Raw genomic sequence first — 25,832 nt, 5'->3', positions numbered from 1 at the left:
CCTGCCCTTTCCTAGTAATAGAAAAGTGGATTGGGGGATGAGAATACAGGGAAGTTAGGGGAGAGACTTGGAGGAGAGGAGGGAGGGAAAACTGTAGCCAGAATGTAAAATAAAAAATTATTTTAAAAAAAGAATTAAATTAAAACAACTCTGAAAAGAACCTAAGTTAAAAGAGCCTAAACAAACCAGGTACAGATGAGATCAAACTTCAAGCAAACTATTTAAAAGTTTTCTTTTTTTCTGATAGCTTGGAAAATGACCAAAACAACATAGACAAGTTCGAATATCTGAATATGTGCCAAAATCTGCCACAAAAATTACAAGAACAAAAGTGTATTAGTGAGTGATGTCAGTCTTCTGAAGAACAGCCCAGTTTTATACCATCTCAAAGCATGCAAATAACATGAGAGAAATGTTTAAATGTACGAAGACCTAAAACACACAGCAACAGAGAGTGCTAGCCACTACTGCAGCTCAATGTGGGCAGAACAGTCCAGTGTGACCAGAGCTTCAATCCTGCAGTGCAAGCTCAGCAAAGAGAGTTCTACAGGTCAGTTCACTGATCTTTGGAGCACTGCAGACTATGTGTCTAGGGAGTCACATGGAATGGACAGACCCCTGTGGAAAGGCGAGTGATTGTAAGCCATGGAAAAGAAATCTAAACACTTTTCGTGCCCTGGCAGTTGAAAATGCTAACCTTGGGTAACTGGTCCCAAACTGTACAAAAAGTGCAAACTGAGCACACAGTGAGGAGCAAGCCAGTAAGTAGTGTTCTTTGATGTTGGCTTCTGTTCCAGTTCCTGTCTCGAGGTTCCTGTCTTGAGTCCCTCAGTGATGGAGTGAGTCCTGAGAGTTAGAAGATGAAGTAAGCTCTTTTCCCCTAGTGGTTTTCTGGGTCATTGAATTTTATCACAGCAATATAAACCCTAAATGATGTAGATGGATGGAGAGATGGGTTGACAGATCGATAACATCAAAGGGGATTGATTTACACAGCTGTTCAGGCTCACTAAACACTTCTGGAGACCACAGGATAGGTAGGCAGAATGCGAAGATAGACGGCAAGCAAGAACGCCATAGACATCAATGGTTGAAGGTCAGCAATGAACAGTCAGAAAAGGCTGGAAGAATCTCTAAACTCAAAGAACTTCTGCGTCCTCAGAGAGCTCATCTGGCTGACCATAAAATAATCTCTGCTGATTAATTTAAAGTCAGCCGATTAGAGACTTTCATTGCCTCTCACAATCCCTTCACAGCATCCCCTACATTAGCGCGTGATAGAATGGCTCGGGTCTGTAGTTTTGCCTACCTAGAATCACACATTAAAAAGCCATCAGAGCGCAGCCATGTGCCAGTGTCAGACAGCTGTCGGGTGGCCGAGCTGAAGCTGAGATCAGTCCTCCACAGCAAACCTATCAGACATGCATAGGCTTCATTCTCCTTGTCTTGAAGACACCTCCAACAGCAAAATTTTTAACCATTTCTCACCCTCTTAACAATAATTTAAATGTGATGCAATGCCTGCAAATTTGATTGAACTTTAATGGAGACTGTGCATGTAGTTTTGACTTGGGGAGCCTTATGATAGAGGAGATAAGAATGACGAGACTTTCCAGAGGTTAGGGAAAGTGGACATTTTCCTAGAAAAGCCAGGTCTTCTAATGCCAGAATAGACTAACCTACCTAATTCATTAAAGTCAATACTTAAGAGAAGCAAGGTCCATGATTATTTATTTATTCCATATTATTTATTGAGTAGTAATTTGGGAGATATAGTTTGATCAAAATGAAGAATAGAGTGCAATATGATACAGTAGAACGTGGACTCTAAACCTGAGCAAGAACAAACTACATTAAGGGTTGATGACATTCAATATCATAACCTAAAAGAAAATTTTATGAGCATGGCAAATAGTACCTCGAAAAGCACACATAAATAAATAAACCAACTCAGTGTATTGATGTCATCTTGGAAGAAGTATGATTACTCTTGCCAGACAAGTTATTTATGTTTCTAAGTATAAACGAGAAATTTCTATGACAATTTCTAGTCAAGACAACTTCTGTTCCAGTGGAAATGATGTCACCAAGCCTAGTTCTGCCTCTTCACTTGCTGATAGTCAAAACATCTCAAAACGTTTGTGTTGCAGGATGATGGCATATCCAGAGATTGCTATTACAGGCTACACTTCATAACATGCCTTCGTTCCTCCTCACAGAGTCAGGGTACCAAAATCTATAGCTATTCTTTAGATTCCTATATCCACTTCAAGCTTTTTTTTATTATTTTTTATTAGAAAAAATTGCTTTACATTATGATAAACTTTGTATAATAAAATATTTATAATAGCAGGCTTTTATTTTACACTCTAAAATATCTTATTAATACTCTTCCTTTAGTTATATAAATCATTTAATCCTTAATTTGAAACTGAGTGCCTTTGGCCTCCCGCTCCTTGATGCCCCTGCCTGCTACCCATTGCTATTTTTTTTCTTCATCTGTGTTCTCTTCCTAATCAGCTGCCTTTTGCTCTTTTGTTGTTGTTGCTGCTGCTGATGTTATTGTCGCAGTTTTTGTAGTTTCCCAAACGGGTTTTAAAATACACTTTATGGGAAACTAAATAAAATATCCGAGCTGAAAGGAGCAAGGAGAAAGAAGGCAAGTGTTGGTCTCTTTTACATTGCTGTCTGCCGGTGGCCCTCCTTCCTGAGGTGAACTAAACTCTGTCACATCTACTAAGATAATCGAATCATACCAAAATGAAAATTTGGGCAATAAGATAACTTTGGGCATTAATTCCCGGACTCTTGACTTTTAAGTGATCCACATATAAACCGGTGACCACCAAGTCCACGTAAGCAGCATATGTATGATTTCTCAATATTACTGCTGCTGTGTTTTCACTCCCTGTTTGTCGTTATTCTAGCAGAAACGTAATGCAATTATGTTTTCCCAGCTTAAAAATAAAGACCAATTTGCTACGTATTACAGAATACCACAAAATTCCACCCCCTCTCTCTTTCTCTCCCTCTCCGTCTCCCTCCCTCCCCTCGCTTTCTCTCCCTCTCACACACACACACTTTTGCCATGGTGCATACGTGGAAGTCAGAGAACAACTTGTAGGTAATTGGTTCTCTCCTTCCACCATGTTGATTCTGGGAATGGAATTCACATCCTTAGGCTAGGTGGCAACCAGCTACACCCACTGGGCCATCTTTCTAGCCTGTAAATGTTTAAAGAATTCTCTTTTAAATGCTAATCATGGGACACAATTAAAAATGCTTTGTTTTCAATTTTGCCTCTTCTGCTGTGGCAATCCATAAAGATGAACAAAAGACCACTTTTTTTACATTAATGTAATGTGATATTCATAATTAGCTTTACTCCGCCACCTACCTGTGTGGAGGTCTGTAAGCTCAAATCCCATCATTCATACAGTTTTCTTCCCCAAAGAAGATGGAAAGTCTAGTCCCTTTCTGTGGCTGAGAACTTCCGGTCTGTCTTAAAAAACCTCCCAGATTCCACAGGGTTTGTGAGTCAATAAAACAGGTCCTTAAAGAGTGATGATTTAATGTGGAAACCAAGATATTAATTTAAGTCCTTTCATTCCAAATGTTTTGCCTTGGTCTCCCTAGTGGGAGAGCGTGGGTACGGGTGAGGCTAGGACTTGACTGGTCCTCACACACTAGGAAGGTAGCTTAGATCAGAAATTTTATTTTGATTGGCTGTTGTGCTTCCAGCCTGCTACAGTTCCCTTCTTCCACATAGGAGGGTGAATTATTTGGGCCAAACAATACAATGTGGTTTGGAAACAATTGGCTTTTATGGGCACAATCTTATTCTTTCCATCTCTATTTTTTTAAATGTGAAAATCAAGCCAAGGTTTTTTTTTTTCTTTTCCTTTTTTTTTTTTTGTCCAAAACTATGCAATTTCCCCAAATCCATAAAAAAAGACAGCTTGGTTTGTTTGTGTGTGTGTTCATGTGTACATGCGTGCGCGCACGTGTGTGTATGTGTGTGTGTGTGTGTGCTTCAATTCTAGCTTATGAAGGAAAAGAGCTGGTTGTCTAAACCCAGCATATTTATTTGGGCACGCATGCATGCTCTGTGTTTTGAGCACAGCGCATGACAGCCTTAGCCTTCCAGTTTAACTCCTCAAGGCCTCTCATCCTGCTCAGATACACGTATGTCAGGCACACTCAGGAGCAAAGCAGGTAGCTAAGGGAGGCACGGTTTGGCTCTTCCATCTTCTCTTCTGTGCTCACCATCGCAAATGGAAGTAATTTGCATCGTGCACCTACCCTGAAGGGGTTGTCTGTCCTGACTCTTTTACATATCCGAGAAGTTTCTTTGTCAGACTCACACTCTCCGATGCCAGATGGCTGATGCCACCCAGCAGGACCATATTCTGAGTAAGGAAGACCAGTTTAGCAGGTAGATGAGGCAACTGTTATAATTGCTACATTTCTGGAATCAGTAGTGGCAAAATGTATTTCTCATCACGAATTCATTCGAAACACAAAAATGACAAAAATTGGTATGGCTTTTCTTTTGCTGTAAGAATTGGGCACAGCTGCTCCCTTACAACTATTAAGAGGGAAAGGAGAGATACTAGCAGGCTTTATTTTTCATGCTTGTCAGATTCTCTTTTTAAAGGGCTAAGTAGTACACAGGTCAGTGGTCTCAAGCTACTTGTTCTTGCTGCCATCATCAGTATTTTGTTCCTTTGTAGTCGAACACAAGACGGGGAAACTTCTGTTTCCTTCTCCAGGTCTGGGGAAAAGGTATCTGAAAACTTGAAATGAAAACAATCCATTTTCTTCAGTTGCCCTGTGTGGTTTCTTAGTTCCTGTACTTGGTGTGATGACTCTATGCTGTGTCTAAAATGAGTGGAAGAAAATGTTAAACTTCTAACTATATATGTGGTGGTATTTTAAACACTTGTCAGAATTTCAAGTGTTTGTTCCTTTCCAGAAAATTAAAATGCATTAGATCACAAAAGTAACGTGGTTGCCTGTTTATACGACTGCTAGGGAATTGTCGACACAATAATATCACAAATTAGTGCCAATATCACAAAATAGTGATTCTCATCAGATTGAAAGTTGGTGAAATAAACCTAGGTATGCCAAACTTCGTCCTTGTTTAACACAGTCCAGGTTAGACACCTCCCGGATGAGACTTGTGCATCACGGACAACACAGACATAATAATTAAATTAGACTTATAGATCTTCCAGGCTCCACAAATCCTATAGACACAAGTACTTTAAAAGAAGAACAAGATTTTCATACAAAAATATGAATTATACAATAGTTGCACCGAGTCTTTATTGCTCATGTACACGAGGTTCAGAGCCATAATGACGATATTCGGCACTTAAGTGATTATGCTGTCAAATTACTGCAAAATTATTTGCACTGTACAACCATTGTTTCTTCTTCTATTGCATAGATATGAGCTCAGTTCGTCTGTCTCTGTCATTAAAGTCCTAGTTTGTCGCCATAAATATCTGGTCTTTAATGATGGTTTGGGTATGTTTGTTGTGATTCAAGTTCATGTTGATTGGACCTTTGCTTCCTAAAACTGGGAACTGAGATAGAAGGAAAATTCAATCTGCCTTGTGTTGTCTCGGCTACTTACACATTATGTCATCACGTCAACTACTTTGTAGTTTACATTTTAATTGTATACACACTGAAGATTACCTAACGAAAGTTTCTGTCTTATTCATTCTATTTAAAGAATATTCTTACTAAAACTAGAGTGGCATTGTATGTTGATTGTTTGCCTTTAGAAATGTAAACATAAATAATGTTACATGGTCTCTGCTAATATACATACATACATAAAAAATAATCTGGAGAATCACTGCTAAAACTGAAAATCATTTGAAACAAAGGCTTAAATTTGGTTTTGAGAACTGGTCTCACAGTGTCAAAAACCTCTGAGAAGTAGGTGTTGCCATTTTTCCTCCACACCAGATGGTGTTCCTTGACTCTGCCTTGCTTATATTCATAATTGTTTGTATAGCTTTAGAGTTAAGTCTTGAGGATTATAATACAATATAGCCTACCAGCATTGGGTTCCTTGTGTGTGTGTGTGTGTGTTTACAATAAAAATATGCATAAATATGCATTCTTTTGACTTTAGATGAGTGTTGAGGGAAACTTAGTTATCTTCATCCTGGGAGAACGGCATACAAGCGAACTTACTTGTCTAACCAACCCATTAAATAGTCAAGTCAATTAAGTAGATAGAATTAAAAAGTTAAGTCAAGCCCCAAATTAATCCAATGAAATGAGTGTGTGTCTCCTCAACTTCGTTCCCCAGAACGAAGTTATGGTTTGAGGAATACACAGTAAACCAAACAGGACTATGCTCTCTCTTCTCTATTCTCTGCCAACAGTCTGGACACACCTCTTGGAAACTAATGTCGTTCTCTGTGGGTTCTCATAAATGAACTATTGTTTAGTAGTAAAGATGGGCGAATAAGCACTGTCATCTTGACATAAGAAAGTGTTCTGGGTACAGAAAGCTAACGTTATGAATTGCAAATGCCAGAACTTGGAAATATTTAGTTTGCCCATTTGCTCTCTCAGATGTATTTTCGAGATGGATATAAATACAGTGATAAAGGTTGTCCTGCTTGCATTTCTGTGGCTGTGATAAAATATTCAGTATAAAAACAACTTCTGGGAGATAGGACTTGTTCGACTTACATTTTTGGTTACAGTCCGTCAGTGCAGGCAAGTCAAACCAGAAGGAACCTGAAGCAGCTGAACATACTCACTGTAGGATTGATCAAGAATGAATGCATACTTACTTGAGCACAGCTCACTTTATCGCTTTCTATACTGTCCTTGATACAAGCCCTGAGAGTGGTATCACCCACTTTTATTCTTGGTCTTATCACAGCAGTTAACATTATTAAGAAAAAAATACCCTATAGACAGACAGACCCACAGACCAACGTGATCTAGATAAGACCTCATTGAGATGCTATTCCAAGATAATTCTCCATAGTGTCCAGTTGCCAATTAAAACCAATCATACAAGACAACTGCCATGTGTGAACATTTAAAGGGGCCATGCTACCAGAAGAAATAAAATACATTTGGAAATAAAAATATTAAACTCAGCAATCTAATGATGGCAGAAAAATAAAGTGTAGCTTATGCAAATTGCTGTATTGACTGGACATACGGCTAGAGTTAAGACAGTATCTTCTCCCGAAAATTGTAAGCCAACCTCTGAGCTGAGTCAGGCTTCCTGTTCTGCTGTAGAACTCCCCCATGGCTCCTGGAGCCAGTTCTTTTTAAGACATGACACCCAGAAACTCTGTGTTATTTTTTTTTCTCATGACTGTGACAAGGTGTCTCATAAAAGCAACTTAAGAAAGGAAGGTTTGCTTTGGGTCCCGGTTTTTAAAGGCACACAACACAGTCAGTCATGCCAGTAAGGCAGCCAGGCAGAAGCAGGAGACATCTGTTCACATTACATCTATGGTCAGAAAGTAAAGAGAAATAAATGCTGGCACTCAGTTTACCCGCTCATTCTTCCCTTTTCATTCAACCCACAACTCCAGCCCTTGGGGTTGTATTGCCTGTGTTCAGGTGAGTCTTATCTCCTTACTTAAACTGTTTGAAACATGCTCACACACAGGCCAAGAGGTAATAGCTTGGTGATTCCAAATTCAGTTAAACTGGAAAGAAGGCTAAATCTCCCAGTCGGGCTTTAAACTGAACTGATGGACAGGGTGCCATCACCGTCGTGTGGCTATTGGGCACTGGCAAGATAGATGAATGTAAACTGAAATGTACTGTAAGTAGAGCATATATACCTGACTTAAAATTCATAGTACAGGAAAAAGAATATGAAATGTTTCAAAGATTTAAAATTGATTATACAAGGAAATAGAACAAATTAAAGAAAATGTAATATAAAATTAGTTCCAACATTTTTTTACTTTTTATTGTTGCTATTAAAGCATTTTTCAATTATATATGCGGTTCACATTGGATTTCCCATGCACACTGTTGGTCTTGGATTTCTGTAACCTCTGCCACAAACTGAGATGTTCTCTCTAAGAATTAGTTTCTCTTTCTCTCTCCCCCTCCCTTCTCTCTCCTTCCTTAGCCCCTTAATTGTAAAGAGATTCTACTTATTGTCATCATAACTTTTGTATTTATAATCATTAGTTATAAAAAGACTGTCTATAATTTTTAACCTGAATCTTCTTGTCAATAAGTACACATGGAATGATTTTGATATATCTTTGTAGGTGTATAAATCAGATATTTAATGAGATTTTTGAAAACTGAATTCTATTAGTCTGTAAATAAAAGAAAAGAAAATGATTTTGTATTCATATCTATAAATATGCAAACATGGAAGTGTGCCACAACTATTTCTACATGTTCAAGTTTTGAAGAGAAGGCTTTGATGAGGCAGAATTTGCTTATTTTCTCAGACAGATTGTGGATATGAACTCACATTGTCACAGTGATAATTATTAATCATCATTTCCCTTCTTTGCAAACTATCCAGTGAAGTCTGTCTTCTTAGAAGATCATTTTATCTCTAAATATGAAATATTTTTAAAGGAACTGAGAGGTTTTATTTTTCTAGAAAATGGAATTCAAATATTCTCCAATTCATTCAGTATGAGTGTACTGCCCACTTATTTGCCCAAAACTTTTGAGGCATTGAAATAATAACCCCTAAAAATTAAAGTGTCATTATAGAACACCTTTTTCCTATTTATTTTTTAAAAGAAAACAAGTTATCTTTTTTTCATTATACATACCAATCCAAGTTCCCACTCCCATTCCCTCCATATACCCTCAGCCCCACCCCCATCAGAGAGGGTAAGGCACAGTGCTTTGTGGAAGGTCCAAGGTTCTCCCTACTATATCTAGGCTGAGCAAGTTATCCATCCAAAGAGAATAGGTTCCCCAAAAGCCAGAACAAGCAGCAGAAACAAATCCTGGTGACGCTGTCAGTGGCCCCTCACTCTGCCTCAGCCATGCAACTGTCACCCACATTCAGCGGGACTAGTTTGGTCCTATGCTTATTTCTTCCCAGTCCAGCTAGAGTTGATGAGCTCCCATTAGCTCAGGTAGACTATTTCAGCGGGTGTCTGCATCATGGTATTGACCTCTTTGCTCATATTCTCATTCCTCCCACTCTTCAACTGGACTTTGGGAGCTCAGTCCAGTGTTCTATCTATTGATGTATGAAGGTTTTATGGTGATATTTAAGATATTCATCAGTCTAACTACAGGCACGTTCAAGATCGGGCCCCCTCTCCTCTGTTGCTTAGGGTCTTAGCTGGGATAATCCCTGTGGATTCCTGGGAATTTCTATAGAGCCAGGTTTCTTGCTAGCCCTATAATGGCTCCCTCAATAAAAATATCTCTTTCCTTGCTCTCATCTCTGTCCTTCCTCCTCAACTATTCCATTCCCTCAAGTTCTCCTCACTCCTTCCCTTCTTTCCTCCTCTTCCCCTTTCACCCTCCCTTCTCCCCCTACCCCCATGTTCCAGAGATTTGTCAGCCAATCTTGTCTGTTTCAACTTTCCAGATGGATCTATATATGTTTTTCTTAGGGTTCACCTTATTACTTAGCTTCTCTAGAATCATGAACTATAGGCATAATATCCTTTGTTTATAGCTAGTATCCACTTATGAGTGAGTACATACCATATTATCTTTTTGGGTCTGGTTTACCTCACTCACGATAGTGTTTTCTAATTCCATCCATTTGCATGCAAAATTCAAGATATCATTGTTTTTTTTGTTTTGTTTTGTTTACAGCTGAGTAGTACTCTAATGTGTAAATATGCCATATTTTCTTTATCCTTTCTTTGGTTGAGGGGCACCTCGGTTGTTTACAGGTTCTGGCTATTACAAATAATGCTGCTAATAACATAGTTGAACAAATGCTTTTGTAGTATGATTGAGCATCTTTTGGGTATATGCCCAAGAGTGATATTGCTGGATCTTAAGGTAGGTTGATTCCCAATTTTCTGAGAAACTGCCATACTGATTTCCAAAGTGGTTGTAAAAGTTTGCATTCCCACCAGCAATGGATGAGTGTTCTCCTTACTCCAATTCCTCTCCAGAATAAGCTATCATTGGTATATTTTATCTTAGGTATTCTGACAGGTATAAGATGTTGTTTTGATTTGCATTCCCCTGATGGCTAAGGATTTCAAACATTTCCTTAAGTATCTTTAGGCCATTTGTGATTCTTCTGTTGAGAATTCTCTGTTTAGTTCTGTACCCCATTTTTAATTGGGTTATTTAGAATTTTGATGTCTAATTTCTTGAGTTCTTTATATATTTTGGAGGTCAGTACTTTGTCTGATGTGGGGTTGGTGAAGATCTTCTCTCATTCAGTAGGTTGTCTTTTTGTCTTATTGACTGTATCCTTTGTTTTGCAAAAGCTTCTCAGTTTCAGGAGGTCCCATTTTTTTATTGTTTCTCTCAGTGTCTGTACTACTGGGGTAATATTTAGGAAGTGGTTTCTCGTGTCCATGCATTGATGACTACTTCCCACTTTCTCTTCTATCAGGTTCAGTGTGGTCGGATTTATATTGAGGTCTTTAATCCATTTGGACTTGAGTTTTGAGCATGGGGATAGATATGGATCTATTTTCATTCTTCTACATGTTTCCATCCAGTTAAATCAAGACCAGGTGAGCAGTTTAAATAGACCTACAAACTGCAAGGAAATAGAAGCTGTCATCAAAACCTCCCAACCAAAAAAATTCCAGGCCAAATGGTTTTAGTGCAGAATTCTACCAGAACTTCCAAGAAGAGCTAATACCTATACTCTTCAAAGTGCTGGGTGGGAGGAAGGTGGTGAGGGAGTGAAAGGAGGGGAGAGGAGGGGAGAGGGAATCGTGATTGGTATGTAAAATAAAAAAAAAAACACTTTTAGATAAAAATTTTTAAAATGATAAGAATTATTTTATTTCATTGTATATTAATGTGTGCATGCATATGTGTGTGTGTGTGTTTACACATATGTGGGAATGCATGCTGAGACTAAATATATCATTGGCCCCTCTGTAGCTGTAGTTGGGGATGGTTGTAGGCCACTTGACAAGTGCCTGGAAACTAAACTCCAGTCCCCTGCAGCAGCAGCACTCTCTCTGGACCTCCAAGTCATTTCTCTAACCTCAATTTTCTTTAAAATGTATGTGTTATGCGTATGTGTGTTTGTGTTCATGTGTCTATGGGTGTTTACATGTATGTGACCGTGGCACACTCGTATTATAGGGCTAATGTCGTGGTCAGAGGACAGCCTCCAGTGTCAGTGCTTTATCTCACCCTTATTTGAGGCAGGGTCCCTTATGATTCACCACTGTTTATTCCAGGCAATTCTTTTGCTCTGCCTCCCCTTTTTCTGGAAGCATGCTAGTATTACAGATGTGTACTACTGAATATGTTGGCCCTGGAGTTCCAAACTCCTGTTCTCACATGTTTGTGGCAAACATTTTATCCCCTGAGACCTAAGAGTCTTTTACAAAACATTACACTATATAAAATGTATTTTAGTTGCCTTGACTAACGCGTGTTACAGGGAGCACGGGGGTCCCTTTGTCCCGACCACCTGGCTAGCTTACACCCAAAATAATCACACAGAAACTGTATTAATTAAAACACTGCTTGACCATTAGCTCTAGCCTCCCATTGGCTAACTCTCATATCTTGATTTAACCCATTTCTATTAAATCTGTGTTCACCACGAGGTTGTGGCTTACCAAGAAAGATTTAGCATTATCTGACCTGGCGTCTCCATGGCAGCTCTCTCTCACTCTCCTTTCTTTCCCCCAGAATTCAGTTCTGTCTTCTCTGTCTATTTAAGTTCTGCCTTATCAGGCTAAGCAGTTTTTTTTTTATTAATTAACCAATGAAAGCAACACAAAAACAGAAGGACCTCCTACACCAAAAGGGTATGTGTTTTGTGCACTAATTCAACTATAGGGCATGGAAGTACCTTGAACATAATGTTAATACTGTTTATCACTATGCAAGGTCACATTGCTGCCATATTTATCAGAGCAGATAGCCTACCATTTCTGACCTGTGTATACCATACAAAGTAATGTGATCGTAGGTGATAGACTATTCAGTGATCGCAACACAGCTCAAGTTCTCTTTCTCTTCATTACACTGATGAAAAAATCAAAATCCAGGGGCACTGAGCCCTGCACTGTACTGGTAGCAGAAATGGAATTCCATGTCAGATCTCAACACAAAGGCCTGTCTTCTCCTCCCACACAGTATCAAGCCCAGATACTGGTAGATACTCAGACATTTTTTTTTTAATTAACCCTGAACTATGTTCCAGGCTGGATGGGAATGCAGGGAGTATTATTAAACTTTAAACTGCCCCACAAGGAAACTCCGGTGGAAGTTTATTTTACGTAACCACACAACACTGGCAAAAAAAAAAAATATTTCTGCTAAACTGCCAGGTGACTTAGAACAATCCTCAGTTGACCATTTTCTGACAATACAACGATTAACTTCAGTTCTCCTTTGCAGCAGACACCCACAATTCCTGGCCTTGCTCCCCCTCCCCCGCTTTCCTTGGTGCTGTCCTGTAAGCGGGCACCTGCTTGTGTGGATGGGACTGCTTTTCCCACAGGTGACTTTTTGTTTTTTTATCTGTGCCACAGAGTACAAAGAGCTAAACTTGTTTTCTGTTGGTAATTTGGAGAGACATTTCTTGGTGGATGTTTTTTACCGGTTCACAAAACTGGGGTGGGAGTCAGACAATGCCAGAATATATCTCTTGCACTCCTGTTTCTACTTTGGGAGTTTAAGGGATTAAGGGCTAACAATAACAGTAGTTCTTGTGATTGCCCAAGCCTCACCCGGTCTTTCTCACCATTCATAAGATTCGTGTTTGGAATCTACGCTGATGACTGCGGCTGTTGTGTTATTTAAAGTCGATCTTTCAGTCACGATGAGAATGTGCTGCGGCCTCGTTTTGACTTTGCTTAATGTTTCCATCCATGTTTTAGAAATAAGTCAAAATGCTTTCTTGCTAAGTGCATTTTTCTTTCAGTTTTAAACCTATGTGTATTTTAAAGGTCATTCAATCCGTGCATTTCCAATTCCTCCAGCCTTAAGCCATCGCTGCTATTTTGTGTAAAAGGTACTTAATGTCTCAAGAAGCTTATGGTGGTCTTAAAAACCAAATTCAGTTGTTTTTTTTTCCCTCAAGACCATAAGTTTCATTGTGTCAAGAGTGAACAAGCTTGCAATGGACCCAGATCGCAGCCTGTTCAAGTCCAAAAGCTGGAATTTCAGAGGGGTTGGAACTTGGCAGAGCACATTTTCCCATCCGTAGCTCAATCCTCTCCGTTCCCTCCCAGCTTAGGCAGAAACACATGGAAAGGATATCCAGCAGGGCCCTGCTCAGTGACATCTGCATCTGGAGGGGTGTCCTGGCATTCGGCAACACAGCTCTCTGTCCCCCAGGGAAAGGGAAGGCTGAAAACCCCAAATAATAAGAATAATCTATTGCAGATTTTAGGTTACCAAAAGTTGGAGGGAAGAATCACAGCCAAACACTTAGCATTGTTGCGTGTCAAAGGAAGGCTACTGTAATTTCCCCCCTTGGGCATGTATTTTTCATATTATTATGCATAATTATGCATATAAATTTAAATACATTTCCATATTATATTCGAAACTCTCCAATTGTGAAGACATAGGCTAAAACAATTGATGGGAATTATTGCATTTAGGCTGAAATCCTAGTCACTGGAAGCATTGGGCCAGCAGTGGGCGCCTCAAGCAGCAGAAAAGGCTCCCTAGAACATTCTTCAGGATTTAAGAACAATTTTTCTAATAAAGTCAATCTGGGATTAAAGAGGCAGAAGGAGGCGCTGACAAAGAAACCAGAAATGATGTTTAAGAGGCTTGGATTCCAGCTTTGCTGTTTCTTCCTCTGTTGCCTCGGGCAAGTGACTTCACAACTGACTGTCTTTCCTCATCTCAGAAACTGGGGACACTTACACTTTGTTCTCTTCAGTTTTTTGGTTTTTTTTTCCCCAAATTTAGCATTTCGTGTTTCTGAGAAGCTAGCCTGTACTGTGCCCAAAAAAAAGGGGGAGATTCTGATGTTTTCAAAAGAGAAAGAAAGAAAGAAGAAAGAAAAAAGAAAGAAAGAAAGAAAGAAGAAAAAGAAAGAAGGAGGGAGGGAGGGATAAAGAGTTTGGAAATTTTATTACAATTGACTCATTTTGGAAAATGCACAGCCTATTTGGGATAACACTTCGGTTTGGGGAATCTGAAAGAGTGGTAGGAAAGCAGAAAAGTTTGACTTATGACAGGCATGGTAACCCGGGTTTCTATATAGGACCCTGAGGGGTTTCAAAATAGCCAACAAGCAACCTACATCCGGACCACAGCAAGCGACAAAATGACAGGACTCTTTCTGGGCTTTTTCTTAGGGTTTGAATTCTCCTTTAGAAATGTATGTTATGAATTATGATCACTGCGCTACAGCCAAGTATTCACCGGGCTCCAGCTAGATCTTTGTTTAGCGAGCATAAGCTCCCTGCCAGCTGCAAACTGCAGCTGTCTGTCAGCATTTGTGAGGACAAACCACGCCGCTATCCCTGATCGCTTAGCCGTAGACTACACACTGTGTCCTCAGATATGCTCGGCGCACCCTTCGCATTTTCAATACACTTCCTGTGGGGGGTGGGCAGCAGTGCTTTGCCCGCACATTTTGGAGCAAATAGCTTGAAGCTTATGTCAAAATATTTCTTCGAATAATAGAGGGTTCTGTCCCCCCGAAACACTACTTTTTGAAAGACTGTCTCTGGCCTGGCATTTTCAGATTCCTGATATCCCCTAGCAGACAAGGGAAGTTGCCACTGCACAGCCCAGAGCAAGGCCGGCAGAAACTGCAGAGCCGGCCAAGAGTGCAAGCCCAGGCCAGGCGCGGGTCTCAGCACTGGGGAATGTGGGGGTGAGAAGGCCACCAAGAAAGGCGAAGGAGGCAGGGCAGAGCGGCCACTGCCCTGCATCATGGTCTGGAACTGCAGGCAAGATAGAAAGAATCCTTATCTCAGCCTGTCCAGAATGTGCAGCTGAGCCGGAACCCCCGTGCCTTTCCAAGAAGGGGCTTTGAAAGACGACGACGCATTTTCGAGTAGAAATTTGTTGGTTTGTTTTCTATAATTTCTAGGTACGTTTAGGCTAGGAGGACGGCGCTGCAGCCGTGCACATTAAAGCATTTGTGGGTTAGTGGAAGTCTATGCTGTTGTCGTCATCAGAGTAGGTCAGAGAGGGATGGCAATTTTGATAATACTCTGAGAATTACCCCCCAGGAACTTAAGAATGGCTGATCAGGCATTATTTGCCTGGTAAAACGGGATGAAAGGTGTTTGGGGTTAGGGTTACTCCTTGTATACTTCAGGAAGACAAAGTGTCATCAGACCCTGATTGTGGATATGTCATTTGGGGAATTTTGTTTAATGATTATATTCTCTAGCAAAAAAGAAAAAAAAAGAAAGAAAGAAAATGAAAAAAAAATGGAATTCTTCCCATTCACAGGGGTATTGTGAGAACTGCTTTTTGCTCCAAAACAGTATTGTTGCTACAAGACATGTTCTCTCTAGGGAGGAGAGACACAATACAAATGCAAATTCACAGCAAAACTGTACCATATGCAACTCATGCCCAAAGTTGGCCTAAGTCACTTACCCAAGAAAATGCTCTAAAGTTGGGGAAAAGACACATCCCCCGCCGCCACGTGTGTGTGTGTGTGTGTGTGTGTGTGTGTGTGTGTGTGTGTGTGTCCTCTGCGAACCCGCTCTTGAGTGTTTAGGGTTATGTGTGTTTATCGGCATGGGAGCACTGGCCCAAACATAAACACTTTCTTTCCCACAACTTTAACATATACACAATGCTCGGAAATAGTTTCTTTCAGGAGGAGCAGCCATGAGAGCCACAGGGCAGTAAATGACAGCAAAGCACGGTGAGTCCATGGTTGTTCCCTGCTCACGAGGACTGTAAAATGAAAACAAAGACGGCAAGGAATCAATATTTTCAAAACGAATAGCAACTCGCAGCGCCTGAGTATTTGGATTGCTAAGTGCCTCCGCTTCTCTGTGCTGTGTCTGCTGCCTCGCGCGTCGTGAAACCCTTTCGCTGGATGTGCTACATACGATGAGCTTGGGTGTTATAATAAACAGAGAGGAAGGCTGCAATAATGTATTTTGGTTAGAAAGAAGCACTTGAAAGAAATTGGTTTTGCTATACACATGATGTGAGCCAATCAATAGTGGTTTAGTCTGACAAGCACTGTCAATACCCACTGTCACAGTTCAGAAAGTCTTTAACAGATAGTGCTTCGAAGCCCAATCGTTTTTTAACACGTGTTCAAAGTCTTGAAATGCAGTCTACCTGGCAGATACTAATCGCAGGTAACTCTGGAGATTATGTTTCAGATTTTCCTTTAATGGAGAAGCGAGGAACGGTTCGTTTAAATGCACACATATAAAACACTTATGTACATGTGCATCTATATAAATAAATGTGTGCATAAACATGCAGCAGCCAAGAGTAAGCTCTAATGATAGCAGATAGAGAGCAAGCGCTCAGGAAAGGTTGAAAATGTTAGATGCTGTGCTGCAGGATGGGGAGTGGGAGGTTTACACCTGTTCTGCTTCTTGTTGATTATGAATGGGTACAGCCCTAGCCGTATAGGACACTTCCCACCACCTTAAGAGTAGCAACAATTGCTAGCGTAGGCTGAATGCTTAGCATATGCTTGTCATTCTGCTGCGTGCTTTGCTTCTATCAGGGCATTTTCCTTGCACATCAGTCTCTGGTGTGGATATCGTTAGCCTCGTTTAACAAATAAAGGCAGACGTACACACACACACATGTACAAAATAAAACCTCTTGTGTAGGTTAAATAAGATGCCACGCTAAGTGACAAGTTGAAATATTATAGTTAGCGTTCATCAGAGAGTGAGAGAACGGGAAAGAGAAAGGCGCACACCTGGTTGTTGTTGTTTAAAGAAAGAACATGAGCATTGGGAGGAAACTAGAGCTCTTTTGTGCTTTCCCAATAAATACTATTGCTGAAGTCAAATACTCGTCTCGCAAAGCAACAGGAATGACGTAAGTCACTGATCTCTGTGATTGGGCATAGAGAAGAATGAGATGTCCTGGCAAGCGTTTAGAAAAGAGCAGAGAGAGGGCTTGCAAAGGTGGATGTGTTCCCTGACACTGTTGGCTTGGTACGTAAGTATGTCAGTCTTGGGAAAACCACGCATGACATCTGGAGTAGAGCTGAGAAATTGTCATAGATGGCTAGCTCCTTTTGTCTTAAGGGAGTGCCAATCTTTAGCTAGAGCTCTCTTTTGATACTCAGTGTTGTCTTGGCGTCATACAGTCACTTGCAGAGTGGCTAGTGAATCTCCTGGGAGTGTGCTGCCCTGTGGCAGCAGACGGCTCCCACTGCCAGATGCCCTCTTCAGTGATGATACTGGCAGTCCCAAGATGGTTCAGTCATCAGCTCCTTTGCTGTCCCTTGATTTACTCATGTCACCTAAGGCAGTCCGTTTCCCTCTCAGGCCTACAACAACGCACAGCACCATGCTCTAGAGTCCACAGTTCTTGGAATGCAGAGGATTCAAATGTTATATTGAAAGTACCGAAGAAAGGCAAGGCAGATGGTGACATTTTTATGTCATTAGACATTGATAACATGATGGAAAATGGAAAGGCAGGACATTGACCTATGACTCAAATAACCCTGTATTCTGGCTCTGTTGCCCACCTGTTACATGATCTCAGAACCTCAGATTCTTAACATAAAGAATGGGCAATTAACATGATAGAACATACCAGGCTGAGAGATTATAGTAAATAAATAAGACACACCTTGCTTGGAAAGTTCCTTGGTGTATAACAGGTACTCCCAAAACACTGGTCATTATTAGGAACAAATATATTAGGATAACCAGAGTGGTTAACCAAAATTGAAACTAAGACTGTTTTAGATGACTCAGTAATTTATCTATATCTATAACTACATCTTTATCTAGACCTAAATCTATGTCTATACCTACATTTTTATATATTTCTCTATATACATCTATACCTATTATAACCCAGGTTTCCCCCTATATCTGTATCTCCATCTACATCCATGCCATTTCTATCTGTATCCTATACCTTTATCAATGCTTATACATATTTCTAAGTGTTATGCGTATTTCTCTTTTCTTTTGGCTGTGCCTTTGGTGATTGTTACTATATATGTGTACATGTGTGTGGAGTTAGCAATCACTTTCTACCTTTTATTTTTATATATTAAAGTGAAGTCTCTCACTTAACCTCCTTCTCAGCAGTTGGTTTAGACTAGATGATGGATGAACTTCAAAATTCACCTATCTCCCCTAGCACCCAGCGCTACATTGGTATGAGGTCCAGCTTTTCATGTGGTGCTGGACATTAAAACTCTGTCTATTGCTTGCCTGGCAAGACCTTTACCCACAGAGTCTACTCATCAGCCCTGTATTTTGTTTATAATTCAAATACATACTTAAAATGTTTCTTCTAACTAAATATTATTTTAATTTTTAAGACATTTCTCACTCCACACTCTTCATACATGAGCGTGGTGGTTGTGGTGGTAGTGGTGGTGGCGGTGGTGGTGTATGTGTGTGGGTGTTTCTATTTTGGTTCAAATTTCATGCTTGACAATTTTTGGATGTAGAATAGCATATTCTTTTCTAAAGATATGTTGTAGCATCCAAAAGACCAGGGATTCTGAGAGTTAAGGGAAAATGACACAGTTCTGTCGCTCTGCTCCATACCTGTCAAAATGCATCTCTACACATTTCCTGGAGTGTGGAAGCTAGTGTACACTCATTCTACTGGCTCTCCTTGTGAGTGTGCGCACTGAGAGAGAGTTTAAATAACCCCTAATTCAACAGTGTGGATTTTAGGGTTTGGCTCAGATTGCCCTTGAAATAATCAAAACCATTCAACGTAATTTTTTTTTATTCTGCAATGTTCCTTCCTTTTTCACAAAATGTCTGGATGGGAATTTTCTAGAACTCTGCTGTGCCATTAATTACCATGATTACAACTCCATGGTCCATCATCTTTGGAGACTGACATTCACATGTTCTGTCAGGCTCTTTTGGTTTAATTGGGCTGTGCCTGTTTCCTATCATGGCAGTACCCATTTCTGCTTTTAATATACCACCTTTGCTCAAGGAGAACAGGTTCCTACCGCAACGTACCTTCTGTCTGGATGGATGACCCATGCTACCTCTCTCTTTCTCTCGCGTAATTGAAATTTTAAAACCAGCTACTGCTTTAGCTCAGGAGCCACTTACTTTATTAACAAATTTATCAAAGTTGTGAGTGGCTCTCAGAAGAGTTTACTGGCACTGTGTCAATTCATGAGGAACCAAGATAAAATAGCTGGTCAATAGAAGAATGTTTTAATGAGCTGGCCCCATAGCTTACCCTGCTGATGGTCCTGTTTCAGGGAACAACCACATTGTGTTTCTCTTCGTGTCCAATAGTTGGAGGCTATTAAGGTCTACTTTCTCTTCTCCCCTTTTGTTCTTTTGGAAATGAAGTATAAATTCAAACAGCAGTGCAAAGATCTTTTTGAACTCTCGATCATAAAAAGAAACTTGATAAATCTGTCCTGAAAGAAAGGCTGCATATTGCAACCATGAGTAATTCGCCGACAGTGAACTCATTAGAGGAGGAAGACATGTATACACATATTACTTGGAAAAGTAGCCATGGAATTTACATAGGGATGAATTATAGTAGTCGCCGTCTTTTTTTAATAACACTGAGATTATAAAAATGGGTTCAGACTTGACTATTTAGCTAGAAAATTTATTCGGAGAGTAAACAATTTCACTATATGAATTCTCACTTCTCCATAAAAGGGTACAGAGCATAAATATGGACCGCTGAACATATGATGTATGCAAACTCTTCCACTATGAATCAAATCGTCTGTTTCGTATTTTTACAATGTCGAAGTGGGAACGAAGCAGTTAAAACAAAGCGCTGCTGTTAAAATCCCTGCATTAACTCTGCTAATTATTTCCAGACTTAATCATGATTTGTACTTTGAGTGAGTCACTCAAAGTTTCAATAACTTACTTTCTCAAACTATATATTGAGAGTTGAAATTATGGCTTCTATTTACATTGAACATATGGAAAAGAAGGAGATAGTAAATGACCCACAGTGTATTAAGCCTAAATCTTCCCCCTTTGTCCCTCTAGTGTAGGGAGTAACATTTAAAACCTGCATGCTCTAGACCCGCCTGCTGGAAGGGTCATGCTGGAAAGTCTGTCCAGTCCAAGCCCATCATTAGCCCAAGTGTGTACAGCCTGGGAAGAGTCATACAAAGGCAGAAACGAAACATAATGAATGTCCTTTTTCTTTTCCATCAATTTTGGGTAAGGTACTGGTAAGAAGGTATCAATACAGAATGACCCCCCAAATACAAGAAAGTTGTGTTGGAAAACCTGAGTTGAAACAACAGCACGCTTGTCGGGACAGTCCTTGGGATGGTTTGAGAAGTACCTCAGAACCTCTGAGGATGAAGAGTCTGGTTTGACCTTATTTTGACATTTCTTTCTGGATCTCTCGCTGCGGACACCATGGGGTGCTAAACTGATTGCACTGACCATTCCTGCCAGCTTAGCCCTGATGTCCTCTTGAATGGAAGCTGAAATGCTGGCAACTCCTGACTGTTAACGGGACTCTCTAGCCTCACCTGAGGTTGATTCACGCAAAATGCCTTTCGTAAAATGAAAGGAAGTAGCCCTGAAAACTGCCCGGTGCTGTGTTTCTGAGGAGTAGCAACTCGGCTCTCTTTTAGTGACATTTCTGAAGCCTTAGCTCTCCTAGAATTTCCAAATATAAAAAAATAACAATGAAAACATGTAATTGTGACATGGGAATACTGCGAGAACAGCAGTTTGGCAGGAAAAGGAAATATTTCAAAATAAGTCCCAAGCAAGCAAAGTTCTGGCAGATACACGATCCTGGATTATATTATCCAAACTGTTAGATTCTGGAAGATTTGGGGTTTTCTTTTGTGGTTCCCATAGCCTTAATAGAATGGTAGTAGATGACCATCATCCACACTGTGTGGCCCTTCCCTCCATTACTGTGGGAAAAAAAATGCACAAGAGGTACCAAGGAACTCCCCAAAGACTGGCCTGGGTAGAAGACTTATGTTGAGTTAATGCTTACTGTCACACATAATGCTGTTAACTGAAGAGCATCTGAGAAAGCTCGCCATCCTAATACCTTCCAAAGTGCAGGATCCTAGCACCTCTCTGCCTTAGCACCAATTAAATCTCTCAACTGGTTAAGAATCCTGTTTAAAGGTAGTGCTGTTTGCCTCTATGTGCTCAGACTTAAATTGCATACTTTAAAAAAAAAAAAAAGATTCTTGGTCTTTGAAAAAAAAAATGCTATTGAGCTTCAAAGAAAATTTTACAATCAGTGGAAAACTAAGAGGAAAATATAAAGGAAATATATGCATTATTTCCAGAAACCCTGGAAAGTGTGCACAACCAAACTAACTTACATGGAGGTGACAATACATAGAATTAAGGGACATTCCTGTTCTCCTCTGTAAATCAGATTAACTGCTTTAGAATTCAACCCGTATCTCTTACAGCTCTTTTCATTTTCAAATAAAATGTTTAAATGGGAATGGAAAAAAACTGCTCATTGGCTTAACATAAATCTTCAAACTGCAGGAAGTTTCACCCTCAAAAAGTAGTTAAATCTCTGAGGAAAAAGAAAAGGCTGAATTCTATTTTTCATAAATGATGGATTATTGTACCACACTGTGTATTTTCCAGTAAAGTGTCCTTTTATTTGCACTGTGTGATTACAAGTTTCTAAAAGTATGTGTGGGGTCACTGGGTGCTGTGGGAAAATGAAAGGAACACTGTTCTGTGGGATCAGGAGAGAGATCAGAAGCGAGCTGTCCTGATTATCACAGGCATGTGTTTAAACTTTGCTTTTCTTAATTGCTTATGTTGTATTTACTTAAAATGAACAATTTGGCAAGTTCTTCTCCCTTGACAACAGAAAAGCATAAACTGTTTTATAAGTTTGGCTGTTAACATCAGATTTGTAAACCACAATATTCAAAGGCTTTTACTGCCGTTTGCAGGGCCCCGGGATGGACCTGTCTTCATAGCCAGGCGTCTCTTACATTTTTATTTTGTATTTATAGCACTTTCTTTCTAGTTATTTGGTTAATAAAAAGTAGGCCATATATTACAGGCTTCTACTGACTTTAACGTCTTCATAACTCCCCTTAGAACGAAAGGAACAAAGCGTTGATGGCAAAGGCCTTGCAATCTGACTTCTCTAAGGATGATTATTTACGGCTCTGGGAAATGGAAGATGACACTCAGGGAGGCCATCATTATAAGCACCTATGGAGAGTCCGCCTCTGTTCAAAACTGTGTAACCCTACCCATGATGCTGTAAGGCTGGATGAGAAGGAAAGAAGTTAAAACATTTCCCATACAATCCAATACACCTTGCAGACATTTCTCACATGTGGAGCCAGATGGTGGGATTGGAAACAATATAATGTACATATATATCTCTCTAATTAAGAATACTATCTCTGGAATACCTAGGGGGTTCCAGAAAGATATAACTCACTTCATAATTATTTTCATAATGTAACATTTGTAGAGGTGTGTGTGTGTGTGTGTGTGTTAATTTGCAAAGTACTTTTTAGTCACAAATGTTTATGAGCTCTGTAATAGCAGACAAAAACTACACTGCCTGGTCCTATGGTTTTTGACACCGTGGCATGGGAATTGCAGGGGTTTGAGGCGAGAAAAGCAGTGAAAAACAGAATCTTTGGCAACCTGGAAAAACTTAAATTAGTTGTTCCATACAATTACCAGTTCTGTGAAATCGAATGAAATCTCTCCAAGACATGTGTCTTTGAAGGACACTAAGTGTTCTTTAGCCTCACACAGAAATGCAGACCTGGAACCATTGATTACAGTATAGTATGATAAATATATATATTTAATTATTTATAGTAGTTAATATTGTGGCAATACTCCATCACTCTTTCCATTTCTGTAGTATTAACTAGGTATTAACTATTCTTATTCATACACCAGTGAGGTCCTTTGCAATGCCTAGGCCAGAATGTAAGCTGTTCTCTCGGTGTGCTGATAAAGCTTCTACCACCCAGAAAGGAGGGTTTAATTGTGCCATATTAATGCCCCAAATTGTTTAAGCAATAATTCTTAAGCAGGGACAATTGTGCATCCCTCCAAGGTACATTTGGCTATGTGGTTTTGATTGTCACGTCCAATGAGGAGGTGCCGCTGGCAACCTGCGGAGATTATATAAAAAGTGCCCTATAGCTACAAGTCATCTGGCCTAAAACAGAGATAGCTGAAAACAATTATTTTCGGGTAAAATTACGCATTATGGTCCTTTTCTATGATAAGTATTGTTCTCCGTTCTATATAGCACATCGTCTCAGATCCCAACCAATTTTTGAAACTTAATTTAAAAATAAAATGCCATCATTCTCCACAGCGACCAGGTAGGCAGGATGTCCGCCTGCTTCTGCTGGGTGCTTCATCTTGACCTCTAGCCTTGCCAACTGAAGTTTGTTCCTGTCTGGGGTCCGAGCTGGGGGAAGGAGGATGCAGACATACTCTTTCATGTCTGATTACAGATTTTTTTTTTACTGTCTGAACAAGGCAGATTTTAAAAACAGACTACACATTTTTGTCGATAATTGGGTTAAAATAGTAGAGACAGATATAGAATTTATCTTAGCTCACAGACATATCAAATTGCCATCGGTAATTAATAATAACAGCCTGTAAATATGGCTGGACCATAGGCTCTCTGAAAGCCCAGAGTCTATTCCATTTGTTACTTTTGTCATTGAATTCTCCTAACTCAGTATCGAGTGTGATGCTCAGCAGACTTTGGTTCAGGACTGAGTGTGACACACTCTTGACTGAAAATAGAACGAAGATCTGAGGGCAGAGGAGTTAGAGGAATGTGGAAAATTTGGAGGCAAATTTTATAAATTTGAGTAAGAAGTGGCTGCGTCCCAGGGAAAGAAATCCCGTGAGTTGATATAAAAAAAGAAGAGTAGCAAAATCATTTGTGTATGTAAACCTTTCAAAACAATACCTTATGTAGGGAGATCTAGTATGTAATCAATATTACTTAAAATTAGCAGAGCTAATGCGCTCCTCCAATAGGTTATTTTTCTGACTGTAACTTTGTTTTTAGATGTTTTTAGATCTAGAGGAAGGTTTCTATGTTAAACATAAGGGAAAGGAAATAGAAATGAGTTAGCTAGCCCTCTTCTCTTTGCACGTTGGATACAATAGCACAAGGCTTCCGTGTAGACAAATTTTATTCCTCTGCCCTAGCTAGACAGAGGGGTCCTGGTAGCCCTCCACGTGGTCATTCTGTAACTTGCCTCACGTTTGTTCTTATACAAAGTAATAATCACGAATAAAAATGTACAAAAAAAAGCAAAAACAAACCAAAACCCTGACTCTGTTTTCATTCCTCAGTGTTCCGGCTGCATCACAGTGCATCTGATACAAGTGATAAGAACCGTGTGAAGAGCAGACTGAAGAAGTTCATCTCCCGAAGACCTTCTCTGAAAACTTTGCAAGAAAAGGGTCTCATTAAAGGTACGGGACCGCATCGTTTTTGTGGCTTGCTCTGTAATGGAAGAAAATATAGTTGTCCAGAAAAATGACCCTTTGAGTAAATAAAGTTGGTGGTATGAGATTATAGAGAAAAGAAATAGCCAGAGTTGGCCTCAAAGGACCTGGCCTCTGTACCAGGAGCAGAGAAGTGTTGTCCTGGGAGATGCCCCACGAGAGTGACAGCGTGTTTTCCCATGGGCCTGTACTGTTTACATCTCTTTTCCCAGTCTACTTAGTATCAGTAGCCCTTTTCACTGTCAAATGGGTCCTGATTTCAGTAGTGGTATCTGGTCATTGAAACCAGAGTCTTGGAGAATGCTAGGAAAAAAGCCAGAGACGCCTAGAGGACGACAGTTCAGCATGAAGCAAAATAAGGAGATTCCCCCTGCAAATATATCTCAGGTAGAAAAATAATCCTCAACTATGCTAGCCATGAGATTGGAAAGACAGTTCCGTGCATGACAATAATCGGAATTCAGGCTCTGGATCTACCAGATAACTCTGTTGACAACGTGAAGTGATTTTCCTGAACCTCAGCTTCCCCATGTGTTACACACACCTGGGGAGGGCATTCGACACACTGCCAAGTCAACCTCATCCAGTAACCTTCAGTCACTTCTGCCTTTGGATTCATCCTTTAGATGGCCCAACTTGAGAAAGATTCAGGTGTAAGTTATCTGTCTACTGAAGAGATAGAGACAATTCATTAGCAGCTCACACAATGCCAACTTTCCCATAAGCTTCAGTGTGTATGTGTGTGTGTGCAGTGAAATGAACAGCCTCTTGGTTCAGTGGTAGGATCTGGCTCCAATGAGGGGAGCAAACTGGCCTCACCAGCACCCTCTAGAATGGCCTGAGAAGGCAGCCTCGGAGCCAATGCTAATGCTCTTTGACTGATGTCTGCCTGCTTTCCTAACTAGAGCTCCATTGAGGTTTCCCCATAGCTCACCGATGAGTCAGTATTCATTAGCAGAGCTATGGAAAATCTATGTGTAATTCTGATTTGATAAGCTTCCATTGTTGTCTTCAGCGGCATATTTTTTTCCAAAT

At 40.1% G+C, this 25,832-nt stretch overlaps 1 protein-coding gene across 1 annotated transcript in view; it reads left to right on the top strand.

Annotated features, from left to right (window-relative positions):
* Positions 1-25,832, top strand: part of Arhgap15 (Rho GTPase activating protein 15) — a 606,047-nt gene that overhangs the window by 318,758 nt on the left and 261,457 nt on the right. Inside the window, exon 9 of the mRNA XM_075985303.1 lies at positions 24,642-24,764. Coding sequence (XP_075841418.1) covers positions 24,642-24,764 — 123 coding nt within the window. The remainder of the gene's footprint in view (positions 1-24,641; positions 24,765-25,832) is intronic.

This window comes from Microtus pennsylvanicus, chromosome 9 (genome assembly GCF_037038515.1).
Source record: "Microtus pennsylvanicus isolate mMicPen1 chromosome 9, mMicPen1.hap1, whole genome shotgun sequence".
NCBI lineage: Eukaryota > Metazoa > Chordata > Mammalia > Rodentia > Cricetidae > Microtus > Microtus pennsylvanicus.
The sequence above is the reverse complement of the archived record's forward strand: the minus strand, read 5'-3'. Positions and strand labels throughout refer to the sequence as shown.